A 15,114-nucleotide genomic window follows, 5' to 3' on the forward strand; every position below is an offset into this window, starting at 1 on the left:
TATCCCTCCGCTCTGCAGTAAACAGAAAATACATTTTCAGATATCCCTTCCCACTTTATCCAATCAGGAGAAAGAACCCTAGATACTGTATACTTAATTCAAGAAATCTTGCCAAGACACATTTGGTAAATTATTACTTTACTTGTTTCAAGGACACATTTGCTTCAAAGTTATCTCTCCTGAATGGATAAAGTGGGAAGGGATACCATTTTTGTTATTTTGTGTTCACTGCAGAGCGGAGGGACCCATGTTACTGACCAGACAATCTATATCAGTGATGGTTGTCGACATGTGGAGCTATTATTTTAACATGTAGACCACTTATTTTAACAAACTAAAATACCACTTATACCACATTTAAGACTGAAAAGTATGAATGTAAGATGGTTGCACATTTGCTTTGTGGATGCTAAATCTTGCACTAGGAGTCCCATTGGGCCTCATTTATCAAACAGTTCAGAGCACAAGTGTTGATCTGGGATCAGTTTTGCCTCTTGGATCATATCAAAGGGAAATTATCAGAGGGGCCTGTGGGTGATTACACAGCATGATCACACAGTTAGCCAGATAACATTCCAAATATTATCAATGAGTAACCTTGATATTTATATTTAATAATTTAAGTTATAAATTAATGTCAATAGCCTAGAATGTCTAACTGAATCACATTCCTTAACCTAATTGACCATTATTCACACGGCAGCCATTTTGCTCAGGTTGATCAGGTCAATTACAATATTGTCAATTACAAGTTTAGTTTTACAGACAATTCCAAGATAGTTATAATATATTTATATATTTAATAATATATATAAGTAATCCTGCTAACATCCTCGATGTAATACTCCCCAGGTCATGGATTCTAGATTACCACACATAATGGGAGAAGCTTGATAAATATGAAGCAGGTAGTAAAAGAAAACCTAAATCCTAAATCTTGATGGAAAGAATGAATGAGTAGTTTGTCAAGAAGACTTAAATTATACCCAAGTCAAAAAGGTGTAATTTCCCCCCATAATGAAATGTATTTTTTTTTATTATATTAAGTGTGTTGAAAATATATGTACTTTTCTGAGGGTATACATGCAATGTATTTTTGGTACTCATGTGCTTTCGTTCATGTTTTACGACACATTTACACTTAACAAAACCCTGAGATGTTTACCAAACTGAGGTTGTACTTATTGAAACAAACCTATTCAAAGTGTACTGTGTTGGTAAGCCGAAGTAACCAAAAATACATCAAAAGTATAATTTCAATATATTTAAGTACATCCGAGGTACAACTTTAGTATACAAAGGACATTTTAAGATAAATACTTAAGTATACTTTCTTTTGGCTTGGGTATCCTTGAATGAGCACTTTTCGTATTGTAACCTACAGTGTTGGTGATGTTGTGAATAGGTATAGCAATGAAGATTATATATATATATATATGAAGTACCTAGATCATTTAAATGTAAAATAAAGAAAATATATAGAACTATATAGTATATAATTCACTCATGTACTTTATGTTGTGATGAATAAAGACGCTCTTTATCATATTGTTATCAGTTTTCCATTTTTTTTTAATTTCTTTTGACCGTTTGCCCTGTAGGCTAGCCAGCAGGATACACCCATGCCACCTTTTCACAAAAATATTTGAGTCCTAAACTTCGGTTGATACTCCGATCATTTATTTGGAGTCATTGAATCCTTTTTTTTGTTAAGAGATCCGACTACAGTATGTGCTAAATAGCTTTCCTTTAATGTCGGACATGTTACAGATCTTAACGTAGTATTGATCCGTCTCAAGCCACGCCCTCTTTCCTCCATCCTCCCATCACAACCGTATTTCCCGAGGGTCAACTGGCCCAAGTGTATCCCTGCTTAGTAAACACCCTCCAAGGACAATCACCATAGTCGAGACAGACAAACTACCTTATAAAAAGAAGATATTTAATGAACTTTGTCAATAAAAAGTATGACAGTTGCTTGGTCAGTGATTTAGATTCATTTTGGGACAGAATGAGGCAGGCAGACTCCAGCAGCATTTTTTTTTTTAAAACAAAGTAAAGATTCAAGTATTGAATTGGATGGTGTTACTCAACGTTACAGACACTCTTTAATACAAACGCATGTTCTGGCACTAATTCCATCCGTACACATTTGTTTTTACACTGGTCTCTTTCCTACATCCTTGTGTTTTCTCTCTCTCTCTCTCTCTCTCTCTCTCACACACACATCACTCTTTTTGTCTCCATCCTCGTTCATTTCTTATATTTCTTCTGCGCCACCTTCTTCTTCATCGTCTGAAGGCGTTTCATGGCGTTGAGTTGGGACTCCTGGGAGGTGGGAACCTTGTCCCCCGCCGCAGCCTTCGACCCGTTCCCATTGTTCCCGTTCCCCCCTCCGTTCCCTCCTCCGTTGCCCCCCAGGCCGGACGGGGAGGAGCTGCCGGGGGAGCTGGATCCCGAGGCCTTCCCCTCCCCGCTGGACGAGCGGTTCAGGGCCTGCTTGCCCAGCGTCAGGGGCGGAGGGGGTTTCAGGGGCGCCTGGCCGGAGCCGTTCCCGTTGCTGCTGCCGCCCGCCACCTTGGCACCGCCCGGTCCAGACTTGGCTCCGGCCAGCCCGGACAGTCCCACGGGCTTCTGGCCGGAGGGGGGAGCGGAGGCCTTGCTGCTCCCGCTGGGACCCGACGGACCTAGTTTGGAGCTGGTGGAACCGGAAGGGGTGGTCTTGGCCCCGAACGCGGCCCAGCCCGTGAGACCGCTACTCGCGGAGGAGGAGCTGCTATTGGACGGGCTTGTTGATGTTGTGGAGGCCTGGATGAAATGATAATAACGATGTTATAATGGTGCAACACAACGTAACAACGGTCCAACTTCTCAACGTTTCAATAGAACGTTTTCTGGGGGCTGACATGTTGATTAGAACATTAAATTCATTATTTTCACCCAAAGTTACGTCCCATTCAACACGTCGGCACCCAGAAAACTGACCGATTTTGAGAACTTGGACCATTTCAACAACTTCAGGATGAGTGTTTGACAAATAAGTCGCTCGGATATTATGTTTAGGTCATATAAAACGCTTTCATGTAATTAATAATAATAAAAAAAAATTGATCAAAAAAGAAAAAGGTCATATAAAACGCGTCAGAGTAAGCAAAATGAGATGATGTACCGTATAAAGCGAGCAAAGCGTTAGCGGCACATACACAGCCAGGAGCCCGGCAAACACTACATGACGTCAAAGATACAGTGTTTTAACCCTTTCACAACCACACTACAGAAGGATAACCCTTTCACTACCACACTACAGACAGTTATGTGTGGTTGTGAAAGGATTAACCCTTTGTCGTGTGGCAGTAAGAGGGTTTGATTGATTGATTGATTGATTTTATTGATGGATTAAAAACACAACAAGGATCCAAAGGATAACATGAGAAAGAGTAAAACCCTTATTTCCGTCATGGTCCCAGGGCTGTTAGGCCACAACAAAAATACGACAATAACACAAAACACATACATTTAAAACATTAGAAGACTAACCTATCGCTAAAATTGTATACCCCACAATAACTAAAAACTGATTGGAAACCCATTCAAACTATAGGGGGCTATTCCTCTATTCTGTCCATGAGCCACTTCCTGATGCTTCTCTTGGAAGCTGTGGAGGCTCGAGCTCTGCTTGATGGGGATAGGCAGCTTGTTCCAATCCTGGGCTCCAGAGAAAGTAAGGGAGCACTGGCCCAGTTTGGATCGGAAAGAAGCAGGCTTCAGGTTTGCTATGCTTGCTCTAGTTCTGTGGTTGTGGTTAACCTTCTGTAGTGTCGCAGTGAAAGTGTTAACCCTTTTGGTAGTGTGGTGGTGAAAGGGTTAACGCTCACCTTTACTTCAGTCCTCTTGAAGGCCTGGAAGGTGCTGGCCGTGTCGGGCTTGGCCTTCAGCTCGGGCTTCTTCACCAGCGGGTCCTTCACCGCGGGGGCTGTGGACACGGCGGCGGGGGCTGGTTTCTGCGGTGGTTTCTGGGATTTCTGGGCCTGGCGCACGCCGAGGATAAGACGCCAGATCAAATGGTTACTTGCCGACAACGTAAACAGCATCCATTTATCAATCCATCAACTATAAATAAACACTTGAAAATGGTTCAGTAGGCAGTGTACTGAAATTAATAGGTTGTTACATAACTTTCTGGATTTGACAACAAAATATGAACTGGTAATTAATAGTAAACTACCCATAATGCTGTGGGGGAAACTATCCAGTCAAGGAAAGGAATGATTTCAGCCACACTTGCTTCAGTCTCTCTGTGCATCAGTATGGCTTGAAAGTACGATGTTGAAATGTTGTCATGTACTGAGTCATGTTGCATTATACATTATTTCAACTTGACAACAAAAACCAGCATTCTGGAACGGACTACGTTTGATGCAAACACTACAACAGGAAACCAACCGTAGTCTTTTCCTGGCAACACAGATCAAACATTCCACTGAAAGCTTCCGCACGGCTCTTTTAGAACTCACTGTTAGGGTTGTGTGTCTGTACTGCACCACTGTCCAGATATTGTGTGACTGATCCATTTGCCTCACATCCTGCACAGCGGGCCACAGGTATCGAGAGTGGAAATAAGAACATATAAGCGTTTATATTCCTTACCATACGCTTCATCTGCCTGGTGCAGCGGGCGCAGTACCACACCAGCCGCGGGTCGTTCACCTCCTTGTCCGTCACCTGAGGCTTGTGACATTCCTGGTGGTACAGGTTATGGCACTCCTGGCATTCCACCAACTGGTTGCCCAAGGTCACGGTCATTTGTCTGTGGTGTAAAAAAAAATATATATATATATATATATACAAAAATAAAGAAAGAAAATAAACGTACACAAGTACACCTTTATTAGACAACATTTCACCCTCTGTGGCTCTTCATGTGGACTGCACACAGTGCAGTATGTCTAAGTGTATGCCCACTAAGCCATAACTATCCACTATAATCTGTACATATCTCTTAGCATAATGACAATACATTTAAATCTAATGTAATCTCATTTAATTGAATGTATGCCACATACTGCACAATTATATATTGGCTTGAAACACATCCGTAGCTAACATTGTATTGCACTATCGCAGGACCTTAGCATGTCTTTTACCATGCTTTTTGTAAACTTTATGTACATTATACCTGTTATGTCGTATTCTTATTACTTGTATTATTGCACAAATGTCTTATTCTTATTACTTGTATTATTGCACAATCGCTGCGGGCATGACCTCCCGCATTTCACTGTATGCTTGTATGCCGTGACAAATAAAACTCTTGACTTGACTTGTAGCCCTAGTGATATAGATCAACTACAAGCTCACATGTCAAGATACTTGGCAGTAGTTAGTGACGCTTACCTGCAAACCACACAAGCCAGGCCCATCTCCATGGCAAAGTCATCAGCGTTGGTCTCGTCAGCGTCATGGATGTTTGGCAGGATGAGGTCTTTGCTGGTCTGAACAGTGATTGGCGAGGAGCGGTTCTCCTGTTTCTCCAAACGTGGCTTCTTTGGAGGGTCTGGTCCCTCCCCCATATCAACCCTGACCTGGGAGAACACGTGGGAGAGAAGGTAAGCTTAGCCAAAGTATGTTGACGATCAGTGCCAGTTAAACAGCAGGAATTACATTATTATTATTATATTATTTGATAATAATATATTATTATCAAATAATAATAACCAACAAGAAGATGAAGACTTTATTAATCATGCAGTGACACACACATGCGATGGGCAAAAAGATTGAACAAAAGATATTGAGATATAATTATTTATTCTCCATTAGAGTTAACGTGCCAAAATGCAGCAAATCAAGTCAATTTGCTTTGATTTCTGGCATGTTGGACGTGTTTGTTATATTTCAATTAGTGCTGTCAGGCGATTAAAAAAATTAATCTAATTAATTACAGGATTTGTAATTAATTAATCTAATTAATCGCATTTTAATCGCATAACCATTTTATGCCTGATATTCTATATTATATAATCATATTTCAAATTGCATGTGTCCGGATGGCAGAATTCAGTACTGTATCTACAAAACCTTCTGTTTAATCATCTTCCATCTATTAATTTGCTTAGATTTTTCAGGTCTGGTCAATTTGAGCATGGTGTTATTCACAGTCAAAGATACAAAAAAATGTATTGATATTCTCATTTGGTTCATTACAATTTACTCAAAATAAAATTTTCATTCAATCAATCACCGCGCAGATTGATTGATTGAATGAAAATGTTATTAACAGATTGCAGAATGGGTACAATACAGTACGGCACACAATTGTTAAGGGGATGCAGACCAGGGAATCCATTCTTTGTGGATCTAGCCCACAGTATTTCTGACACTGGGAATACATTCCCTGAGATAGATCTCCCTAGAATCAGATACCAAGAACATGCAAATGGACCATATTAAAAAATAAAAAAAGTCTGTAAATGTGTATTCTACATTATTATGGAATGAATGAGATACAAAAAAAATATTATAAAAAAAAAAAAAAAAAAATGTTGTAATTAATTTTGAGTTAATTTTCATAACGCGATAATTTGCTGTGTAATTAATTAATCTAATTAACGCGATAAACTGACAGCCCTAATTTCAATGTTATATTTTAGCCTGGTATCAGACCAATATCAGATACCAGTATCGACATCAGTGCATCCCTATTGGTAAATAAGAAATATGGCTAGGGTTCCAAAAATCTGAGCCATCCCTTTAACCACTAAACCATCTCTGGCCACATGCACAATGTTTTATTTTTGTACCATATTATGTTGAACAGAGAGCTAAATAAGTTCTACATTTTGTCATTTAGCTGACGCTTTTATCCAAAGTGACAAGTCAGCAGGAAGGGTACAAACTCGATCAGCTGAGTAACAATGTTCATCAAAGTGTTGAAACTTGAGTGCTGCAGTGTTGAGTGCATAGTAGTAGAGAGACATGTTAGTATATTAGGAGAGTGCATGATAAGAGTTCTAGTTGGTGCAGAAATACCTTCTCAGAGGGTCTTTTCTCGACCTCCTTCTTGCTCTTCTCAGAGGTGCTGGACTTACTGCTGCTGCTGCCACCACTGCTGCTGCTGGAGGACGAGGAGGAGCTGGAGGAGGACTTGGAGTCCTGTTTACTGAGACTCAGCTTCGACACAGAACTTTTGGACGACACCTCCACGTCCTGAAGATACACAACGAACGATCAATCAATCAATGCACGTTAGATGAATATGACAAATGAACAATAGCAAGCAATAACCAACGTCAATTAAGGATCATCAGACTCAGAGGACATCTCAAGTTTGCACAAGAATCATGATGTGTGGACAAACTACTTACCTTCTGCGATGAGCGGTAAGATGAATCACTGCCCCTGGCCATGGAGTCATCCAGCAGGGCTTTGAGTTTCTCAACGGAGTCTTTGCTCTTGGAGTGCAGGAAACCCAGACCCTTCAGGAAGATGGGGTCTAGGTCCAAACTCAGTGATGCAGCCATGGCTACAACTAAGGATGAGGAGGAATACCGGGTAAGTAATGTTAAGTTGAAATATATTCGATCTCCACTAATTGTTGGACATTTCATACACAGCTAGCCAAGCAGTGGGTAGCCAATCAACTCGTTTTGACAGGTTCTGAAACGGTGTATAATAACCGGTATATTACATGATGATGACATGATGTAATTATGATGAATTGAAAATGGGGGACCCTGATGTAAACAAGACGAAAGTCTTTCTCTGGTCTGCATCCCCTTAACAATTGTATGTATTGAGCTGTACTGTACCCATTCTGCAATCTGTTAATAAACTTTTCAATCAATCAATCAAAACATGTACAGTGGCTAGCTATCATCAAGCTATCAGTTAGCCTATAACGTTACCTAACGTTAGTTGAACGTGTTTTTGTTGTTTAATTACCTTAACGTTATTATCACACACGCGATGGCTTAATTGTGTATTCCTTAGACCAGTAAGAGTGTTGTGACATACAAATATACAACGTTAAAAAGCAACAACACAAGAGGCAGAAACCACCTCCTCCGGTTAGAAAGCTTCTCCTCTCCTTTTTATCAGTGACCTGTGCAACGATTAAATACGTCCGCGAAAACCACACACCTCGGAACTGTGTTCGGAAGTTAATCTTAGATGGGAGGGTGAATATATATAAATTTGTGTATTTACTATTTGAATATTACTATAAATGTACTGTCGTAGCAACTTTGTTTTACTACAACGGTACGATTTATTGTTGATTAAAAAGGATGGCCACTGCTCCCAATAGTATATAGCTGCAGAGCCGCAGAGCGACGCCCTCAGGCGCGGCGCCGGTCCTGAGAGCACACTGCGGCTCTGCAGCTGCATGCTTCTCACTGCTCTGGACAGTCGGTGGCGCTGTAATGCGGAGTTATGCTCCCTTGCAGTCAGGTTGTACAGAAGAAGTCGCACAAGGAAGTGTTTACCATAACAACGTGGGTTTTTAGTAAAAACAAGACGCCGGTGCGTACAGCAGCAGCTACTGTAAGTGTAAGTAACTTCAAATGTAATCGTATGCAGCTGAACCCAAACAGCTGTTATGATCAACGTTGTTACATGATATAAAACGCCTGTGCAGTTAAACTTGTCGCACAATGAATTTCGTAGGCAAGTCAAATGCATGCAGTCAGGAATTGTAGCTGAATGATGAATGATGAATGAATGAATGAATGAATGAATGAAAACTTTTTAACAGATTGCAGAATGGGTACAATACAGTACGGCTCAATACACACAAGTGTTAAGGGGCTGCAGACCAGAGAAAGACGTTTGTCTTGTTTACATCAGGGTCCCCCATTTTCAATTCATAGACATTTATGACATACACAACATGACATCATGACATTTATGGCATAGGGACATACATGACATGATACAGCAGGTATATAGAACTGTTACATTTGTGACATATACGATATGCAAATATACAGTACTGTTACCCATAGATCCTGACAGAGAGTATACATATGATGGGGAGGAGACTGTACATTAGGAGGGGGTAAACCAGTATTATCGACGTCATCACACAGCAACACCTTTATTACTGGATGAGCTTTTCTGGCACCTGCCCAGGGATGCAGAGGTTATGGGACTAAAATAAGCCATGTTGCTTCAGGTGTTATGCACATAGGGTTGAAATCGTTCCGGTTACTCGCCCTGAAACCCCAAATACTTCCAAATCAAAGGTATATACCATGTACATATGTGTCTTCACAAAATCATCAAGGGGGGGGGGGCTTTTAACTCAAAACAGTGATCCTTACCAAAATCAAGTTTTACGTCCGGTAAACTACAACACTGATCGGTACAGAAGCATGTTTTACGTAAAAAAAATACCAGCAGGTTACCTAAGATAGACCTTACCTCAGTCAGAAAGTACTCCAAAATGAATAAATCCCAGTCGATCCCATGGCGATCGCAATTACTTGTGTATATTCGGCATGGCTACCATACGGGAAATAATAGCTCTGAGGCACCAAATCTTCCACCGATTGCTATGTTGTGATCCACTCCTAGGCAGAAACAGCCGGAGTGGATCACAAGACAAGACAAAAATCAAATTTATTTGTAAGGCCCGACAACACACGTTAATGTCCCCAGTTCCCAGTTCAAAAGGTAGGCGATACTGCCACCTGGTGAGATTCGATCGCCATTGCAATTCCAACGTAGGCAGATGAGCCAGGGAGACCTAGGGAGCTCCGGCTGAGTGTATAGAACGGGGATCAAAGGAAAAAGATCAAAGGATCCAAAAACGAGTATACTCGTTATTGGCGCTCAAGCGTTGCCGGCGAAACACGAGTATACTCGCTTTTGGCGCAGAAAGTATTAATATACCAGGTACTTAACATGTAGCCTACCTGACCTGTACATGTAGTCCCGTGTAGCTCAATGATTAGTCCTGTTCTATCCACTGGCTAGTGGCTACCAGTACAGTACAGAATTTAGTTTTTTGTTTAAAAAACGTTTGTTTTTAAAGGCCTAAATGGACAGGCTCCCTCCTACATCACAGACCTCAATGCCTCATAACCCCACATATTCCCCAACCAGGTCGCTCAGGTCGGCTGACTTGGGGCTCCTGGCCGTCCCTAAATCTAAGCTCAGGGGTGACCGACCGCGCCTTTGCTGTTGCAGTGCCTACACTGTGGAACAACATCCCCCTCTTTGTCAGATCTGCCCCCTCCGTTGATTCCTTTAAGTCCAGGCTCAAAACACTTTTATTCTCTAGCCTCTGTTGATTCCTTTAAGTCCAGGCTCAAAACACACTTTTATTCTCTAGCCTCTGTTGATTCCTTTATGTCCAGACTCAAAACACACCTTTATTTTCTGGTCTCTCTGTTGATTCCTTTATGTCCAGGCTCAAAACACACTTTTATTCTCTAGCCTCTGTTGATTCCTTTATGTCCAGGCTCAAAACACACTTTTATTCTCTAGCCTCTGTTGATTCCTTTAAGTCCAGGCTCAAAACACACTTTTATTCTCTAGCCTCTGTTGATTCATTTATGTCCAGGCTCAAAACACACTTTTATTCTCTAGCCTCTGGTGATTCATTTAAGTCCAGGCTCAAAACACTTTTATTCTCTAGCCTCTGTTGATTCCTTTATGTCCAGACTCAAAACACACCTTTATTCTCTAGTCTCTCTGTTGATTCCTTTATGTCCAGGCTCAAAACACACTTTTATTCCCTGTAGCCTCTGTTGATTGCTTTAAGTCCAGGCTCAAAACACACTTTTATTCTCTAGCCTCTGTTGACTTGATTCCTTTAAGTCCAGGCTCAAAAACACTTTTATTTTCTAGCCTCTGTTGATTCCTTTATGTCCAGGCTCAAAACACATTTTTATTCCCTATAGCCTCTGTTGATTCCTTTATGTCCAGGCTCAAAACACACTTTTATTCTCTAGCCTCTATTGATTCCTTTATGTCCAGGCTCAAAACACACTTTTATTCTCTAGCCTCTGTTGATTCCTTTATGTCCAGGCTCAAAACACACTTTTATTCTCTAGCCTCTGTTGATTCCTTTATCTCCAGGCTCAAAACACACTTTTATTCTCTAGCCTCTCTGTTGATTCCTTTATGTCCAGGCTCAAAAACTTTTATTCTCTAGCCTCTGTTGATTCCTTTAAGTTCAGGCTCAAAACACACTTTTATTCTCTAGCCTCTGGTGATTCCTTTAAGTTCAGGCTCAAAACACACTTTTATCCTCTAGCATTCGGATCCCCCTGATGTGGTGTTTTGTACCTATGCCTATGATCTATTGTTTTTAATGTGTTGATTTGTGCCTATGGACTATTGTGTGTATTGATGCCTATGTGCACACTTTTTCTTCTCTTTTCTTGTAATTTTACCCTGGTCTGTATAGCACTTTGGTCAACTACAGTACCTAGGCTATATCACATTTGGGTCAAGATTAGGCTCGAAGCAGTGTGTGAGAAGGGGGTAAGACAGAATGATTGTGGTGTTGTGTCTTGTGTGTGCAGAAAGCTTTTGTTTTTGTCTCTTTTTGGGGGGTTGTTTGAGAGCGAGTGAGGCATGGCCTCATGTTTACGCTCAGGGACCCTTGTGTTCATAACCCACCCCTGATAACAGCAGCACATTTGCGAATATATAAATAATTATTCACCCTGTATCCACTATTATCCATGCTTTGCTCCCTCGCTTCACTCCACAGGACCTTTTCCATCATGAAGCACACAGACCCCAAGCAGCCACAGCAGGAGCAGCAGTCTCTCTATTTGGACGTTTGCTCTCAAAACGAGGAGCCATCCCTCCCCCTGCACACCTCCATCGCCCTGTTCCTCCTGTCCTACTGCGAGTGTAAGTCTTTCAAAGTTTTCCTGGTCACCGCCAAGCCTGCCAACTCTAAGCCATGGAGAGGTCAGGTACCAGAGTCACTGGAGGTCTGTGACATCGGATCAGAGGACCTGCCCCCGTTGGTGAGCAGCTGTCGTCTCCCTGCCATCGTGGACGAGTCGGGGGGGTACTGCAGGGCGGGGCTGGCCGTGGTGCTTCGCCACATCATCCACAGGACCGTTGAGGCCGACCCTGGCAGGAAGGATGTGGTGGCTTTGCTGGGCTTTAAGAAGACCTGCCTAAAGGCCTGTGCTGAGGTTAGTATTAAAGGGGTTATGCACTGCTATTCCTAGCACTATTTGGGCAACTTTACACACTTCCTGTGAGTCTATGTAACACATCTGTAATTTTTATTCCAAAAATAATCATTGTTTTATATTTCTAATCTTGTACTCAAAACCAGCATTTTTCAGCCTCATGAAAGCAGGCTATTATTGGCTTGGCTCCACCCATTCTGGCAGAATGCTTTGAGTGACAGCCACCCACCAAATAGCTCCGCCCATCTCCCCGTCAGAGATTAGGTTTCAGGTTACATACAAATATGGTACGTCATAAATATAGAGATGTAGCAGTACTGTCTATCTATATATATATAAAATGTTACCATGAATTGAAATTGGGGGACCCTGATGTAAACAAGACGAAAGTCTTTCTCTGGTCTCCATCATAGCAGTACTGAGCAGTACTGTAGCAATACAAATATGGTATGTCATAAATATAGAGATGTAGCAGTACTGTCTATCTATATATATGTTACCACTATTTGTAAAAGCCACAACCACGTTACCATATTTGTAATAATGTAAATCATTGTGTCGTTGTACATATTGTGTATACACCGTTAGAAGCTAACATAGCTTAGCTTGGTAGCTATTGTGCTAACAACATATCCCGACGTCCGGCTCGCTGGCCGGCATGCACGCCCGACACAAAATGGTTATCTCCTCTCTGTACACCCCCGTCCCCACGGGTACCCTGCCGGGGAGCCCATGGACGCGACAACGGCGGCAGCCGTAGGGTGCTCGAGCCCGCCGTAACGCTAGTGGTACACAATAGCTATGAGCTAACTAACGCTACGGCCGCCGCTGTTGTCGCGTCCACAAGCTCCCCGGCAGGACACCCGCGAGAACGGGGGCACACAAGGAGGAGAGAACCACCCCAAATCGAGCACTCATGCCGGCCGACAAGCCGGACACCGCGGTTGTTGTTAGCACAATAGTAGCCCACTGTGATGCACCGAGTGGGCCACCATTGATCAACATGCAGCGATGTGTAGCTTGCATGATGCGTGTGCAGTGCTTTGCCACACAGGTCTGAGAAGAGGACCTGCACATGATAGCAACCGGGAGCGTCGCGGAGCATTCAGCCTGCTGGCTACCTAGATCCACTTCAACCAGCCGAGCGTCGGGAGCTCCAGCAGCTTGTCGATGTGCTAATAGCCTGGAGCCAGCTACCGTTAGCTTGCAGAGGCTATTAGCACACCGACAAGCTGTGTAGCCAGCAGGCTGAATGCTCCGCGACGCTGGTTGAAGTGGATATAGGTAGCCAGCAGGCTGAATGCTCAACGACGCTCCCGGTTGCTAACACCGGCCCCGGCTGGTGCTAAGTAGCTAGCGATCGCTCCCGAGTCCCGAGAGCTAACGCCGGTCTGTCTGTCGAAGACCGAGGGAACCGCATCAGGCTTCAGCTGATTAGTGATCTTCTGGACAAACCTTCCACCCTGCAGGTAGCAAGAATGGAGGCGGGCATTACTAAAACCACAGAGCCAATCACATCACCGTGCGCTATAAACAGCGCCCTGTGACGTGCACCAGGTCGTCAAATCAACATGACCTGATTTACTAGAGGCAAAGAGGGGATGGGCTGTAGCTGAGGAATTCGCCAATATAGTATTTAGGCCCAAAAACACATTGATACGAACTCCTATTACTATAATACAATGCTAGAGACTGAAAAATGACATTTATAATGCATAGCACCTTTAAGCATTACTGAAATTACATTAGATTAGATTAGAATCTAGTAGTTTGTTTAAAACACTTGTAAACAAACTACCCTCCCACTCAGGGCATTATGGGGTAGAACACATAGTAGAATACTACAAAAACCTAGGGGCCCGCAAAGACGACTTCAAACTAGAAATGGTAACAACAGATGAGGTACTCAAAAAACTGAGCGCCCTCCAACCTAACATGGCCACTGGCCATGACAATATCCCCTCCAAATTCCTCAGAGACGCAGCAGCCGCCATCACCCCAGTCATCACACACATAATAAACCTCTCCATAAAACAGGGACACGTCCCCAAGGACTTCAAAATTGCAAGAGTGACCCCTCTGCACAAAAAGGGCAGCAAATTAGACCCAGGCAACTACCGCCCTGTTTCTATTCTTACCTCCATCTCGAAAGTCATGGATAAAATAGTCTACGAACAGGTCGAAAAGTACCTGGCGGAAAAAAATCTAATCTACGAATTCCAATCTGGCTTCAGAACATCCCACTACACTGACACATGCCTTCTCTATTTGAACGACCACATCAAACAAGAGGTGGACGCGGGCAAATACTGCGACATGGTCATGCTGGACCTACAAAAGGCCTTCGACACTGTCAATCACTCCATTCTGATTGACAAGCTAAAAGCAATTGGTTTTGATAGTTTATCAGTGAGCTGGATGCAATCCTACCTGGAGGGGAGAGAACAGATGGTGGAGGTAAACGGTACTCTACCCCCCCCCCCCCTCACAGTGAGCTGTGGTGTTCCACAAGGAAGCATACTAGGACCGCTACTGTTCCTAATTTAAGCAAATGACATGTCGTCAGCTTGTGACTGCAACTTGTTCCTGTTTGCGGACGACTCAGCCCTGCTGGTCTCTGACAAGAACAAGTTGCAGGTTAAAAAAACCCTCAGCTCGGAACTAGGCAAAATCTGCATATGGCTCGCTGATAACAAACTTACACATGGGCAAAACAGAGTCCATTCTCTTCGGTTCAAATAAAAAACTCAGCAAGACCGACGTCTTCTCAGTTACAGTGGGTGACAATATTGTCACAAGGAAAGATGAAATTACCTACCTGGGTTCCATCCTAGAGGCAAATCTTTCCTGTGACAAAATCAAGTCAAGTCAAGAGTTTTAATTGTCACGGCATACAGGTATACAATGAAATGCGGGTGGTCTTGCCCGCAACGATGTGCAATACAGTGGTACA

The 15,114-nt window shown here is 42.7% G+C and overlaps 3 protein-coding genes across 6 annotated transcripts in view; 2 read left to right on the forward strand and 1 right to left on the reverse strand.

Annotated features, from left to right (window-relative positions):
* The window catches only part of arhgef38 (Rho guanine nucleotide exchange factor (GEF) 38), a 26,855-nt gene extending 25,309 nt beyond the window's left edge, over positions 1-1,546 (forward strand). Inside the window, exon 14 of the mRNA XM_084318069.1 lies at positions 1-1,546. This exon is cut by the window's left edge and continues 377 nt beyond it. The gene's annotated coding sequence lies outside the window, so the exon portion shown is untranslated.
* Positions 1,547-1,925: 379 nt separating this feature from the next.
* On the reverse strand, positions 1,926-8,076 carry ints12 (integrator complex subunit 12). Of its 3 annotated transcripts, none has more exons than XM_084318086.1 (7): positions 7,942-8,076; positions 7,365-7,528; positions 7,030-7,206; positions 5,395-5,582; positions 4,648-4,807; positions 3,876-4,013; positions 1,926-2,808 (listed from the first exon to the last, which is right to left on the reverse strand). In XM_084318086.1, the coding sequence occupies exons 2-7, from the start codon at positions 7,518-7,520 to the stop codon at positions 2,254-2,256; spliced, it is 1,374 nt and encodes a 457-aa protein (XP_084174212.1). In that variant the 5' UTR covers positions 7,521-7,528; positions 7,942-8,076; the 3' UTR covers positions 1,926-2,253. The 3 variants fall into 3 exon arrangements, with proteins under 3 accessions (XP_084174212.1, XP_084174211.1, XP_084174210.1); XM_084318085.1 differs by having other exon boundaries at positions 3,876-4,022; XM_084318084.1 differs by having other exon boundaries at positions 3,876-4,028.
* A 392-nt stretch (positions 8,077-8,468) lies between these two features.
* The window catches only part of gstcd (glutathione S-transferase, C-terminal domain containing), a 183,524-nt gene continuing 176,878 nt past the window's right edge, over positions 8,469-15,114 (forward strand). For both annotated transcript variants that reach the window (XM_084317986.1, XM_084317987.1), the window contains exons 1-2: positions 8,469-8,547; positions 11,723-12,161. In XM_084317986.1, the coding sequence (XP_084174112.1) occupies positions 11,736-12,161 (426 nt within the window). In that variant the 5' untranslated portion in view covers positions 8,469-8,547; positions 11,723-11,735. The remainder of the gene's footprint in view (positions 8,548-11,722; positions 12,162-15,114) is intronic.

This window comes from Notolepis coatsorum (assembly GCF_963971535.1).
Source record: "Notolepis coatsorum genome assembly, chromosome: 7".
Lineage (NCBI taxonomy): Eukaryota > Metazoa > Chordata > Actinopteri > Aulopiformes > Paralepididae > Notolepis > Notolepis coatsorum.

Excerpts from the sequence above, each read along its gene's own strand:
- ints12 (XM_084318084.1), bottom strand. The coding sequence starts at position 7,520 with ATGGCTGCATCACTGAGTTTGGACCTAGACCCCATCTTCCTGAAGGGT. Across the intron at positions 7,207-7,364 it reads CTTACCGCTCATCGCAGAAG|GACGTGGAGGTGTCGTCCAA; the intron begins GTAAGTAGTTTG and ends GTGTATCTTCAG. Across the intron at positions 5,583-7,029 it reads AGAAAAGACCCTCTGAGAAG|GTCAGGGTTGATATGGGGGA; the intron begins GTATTTCTGCAC and ends GTGTTCTCCCAG.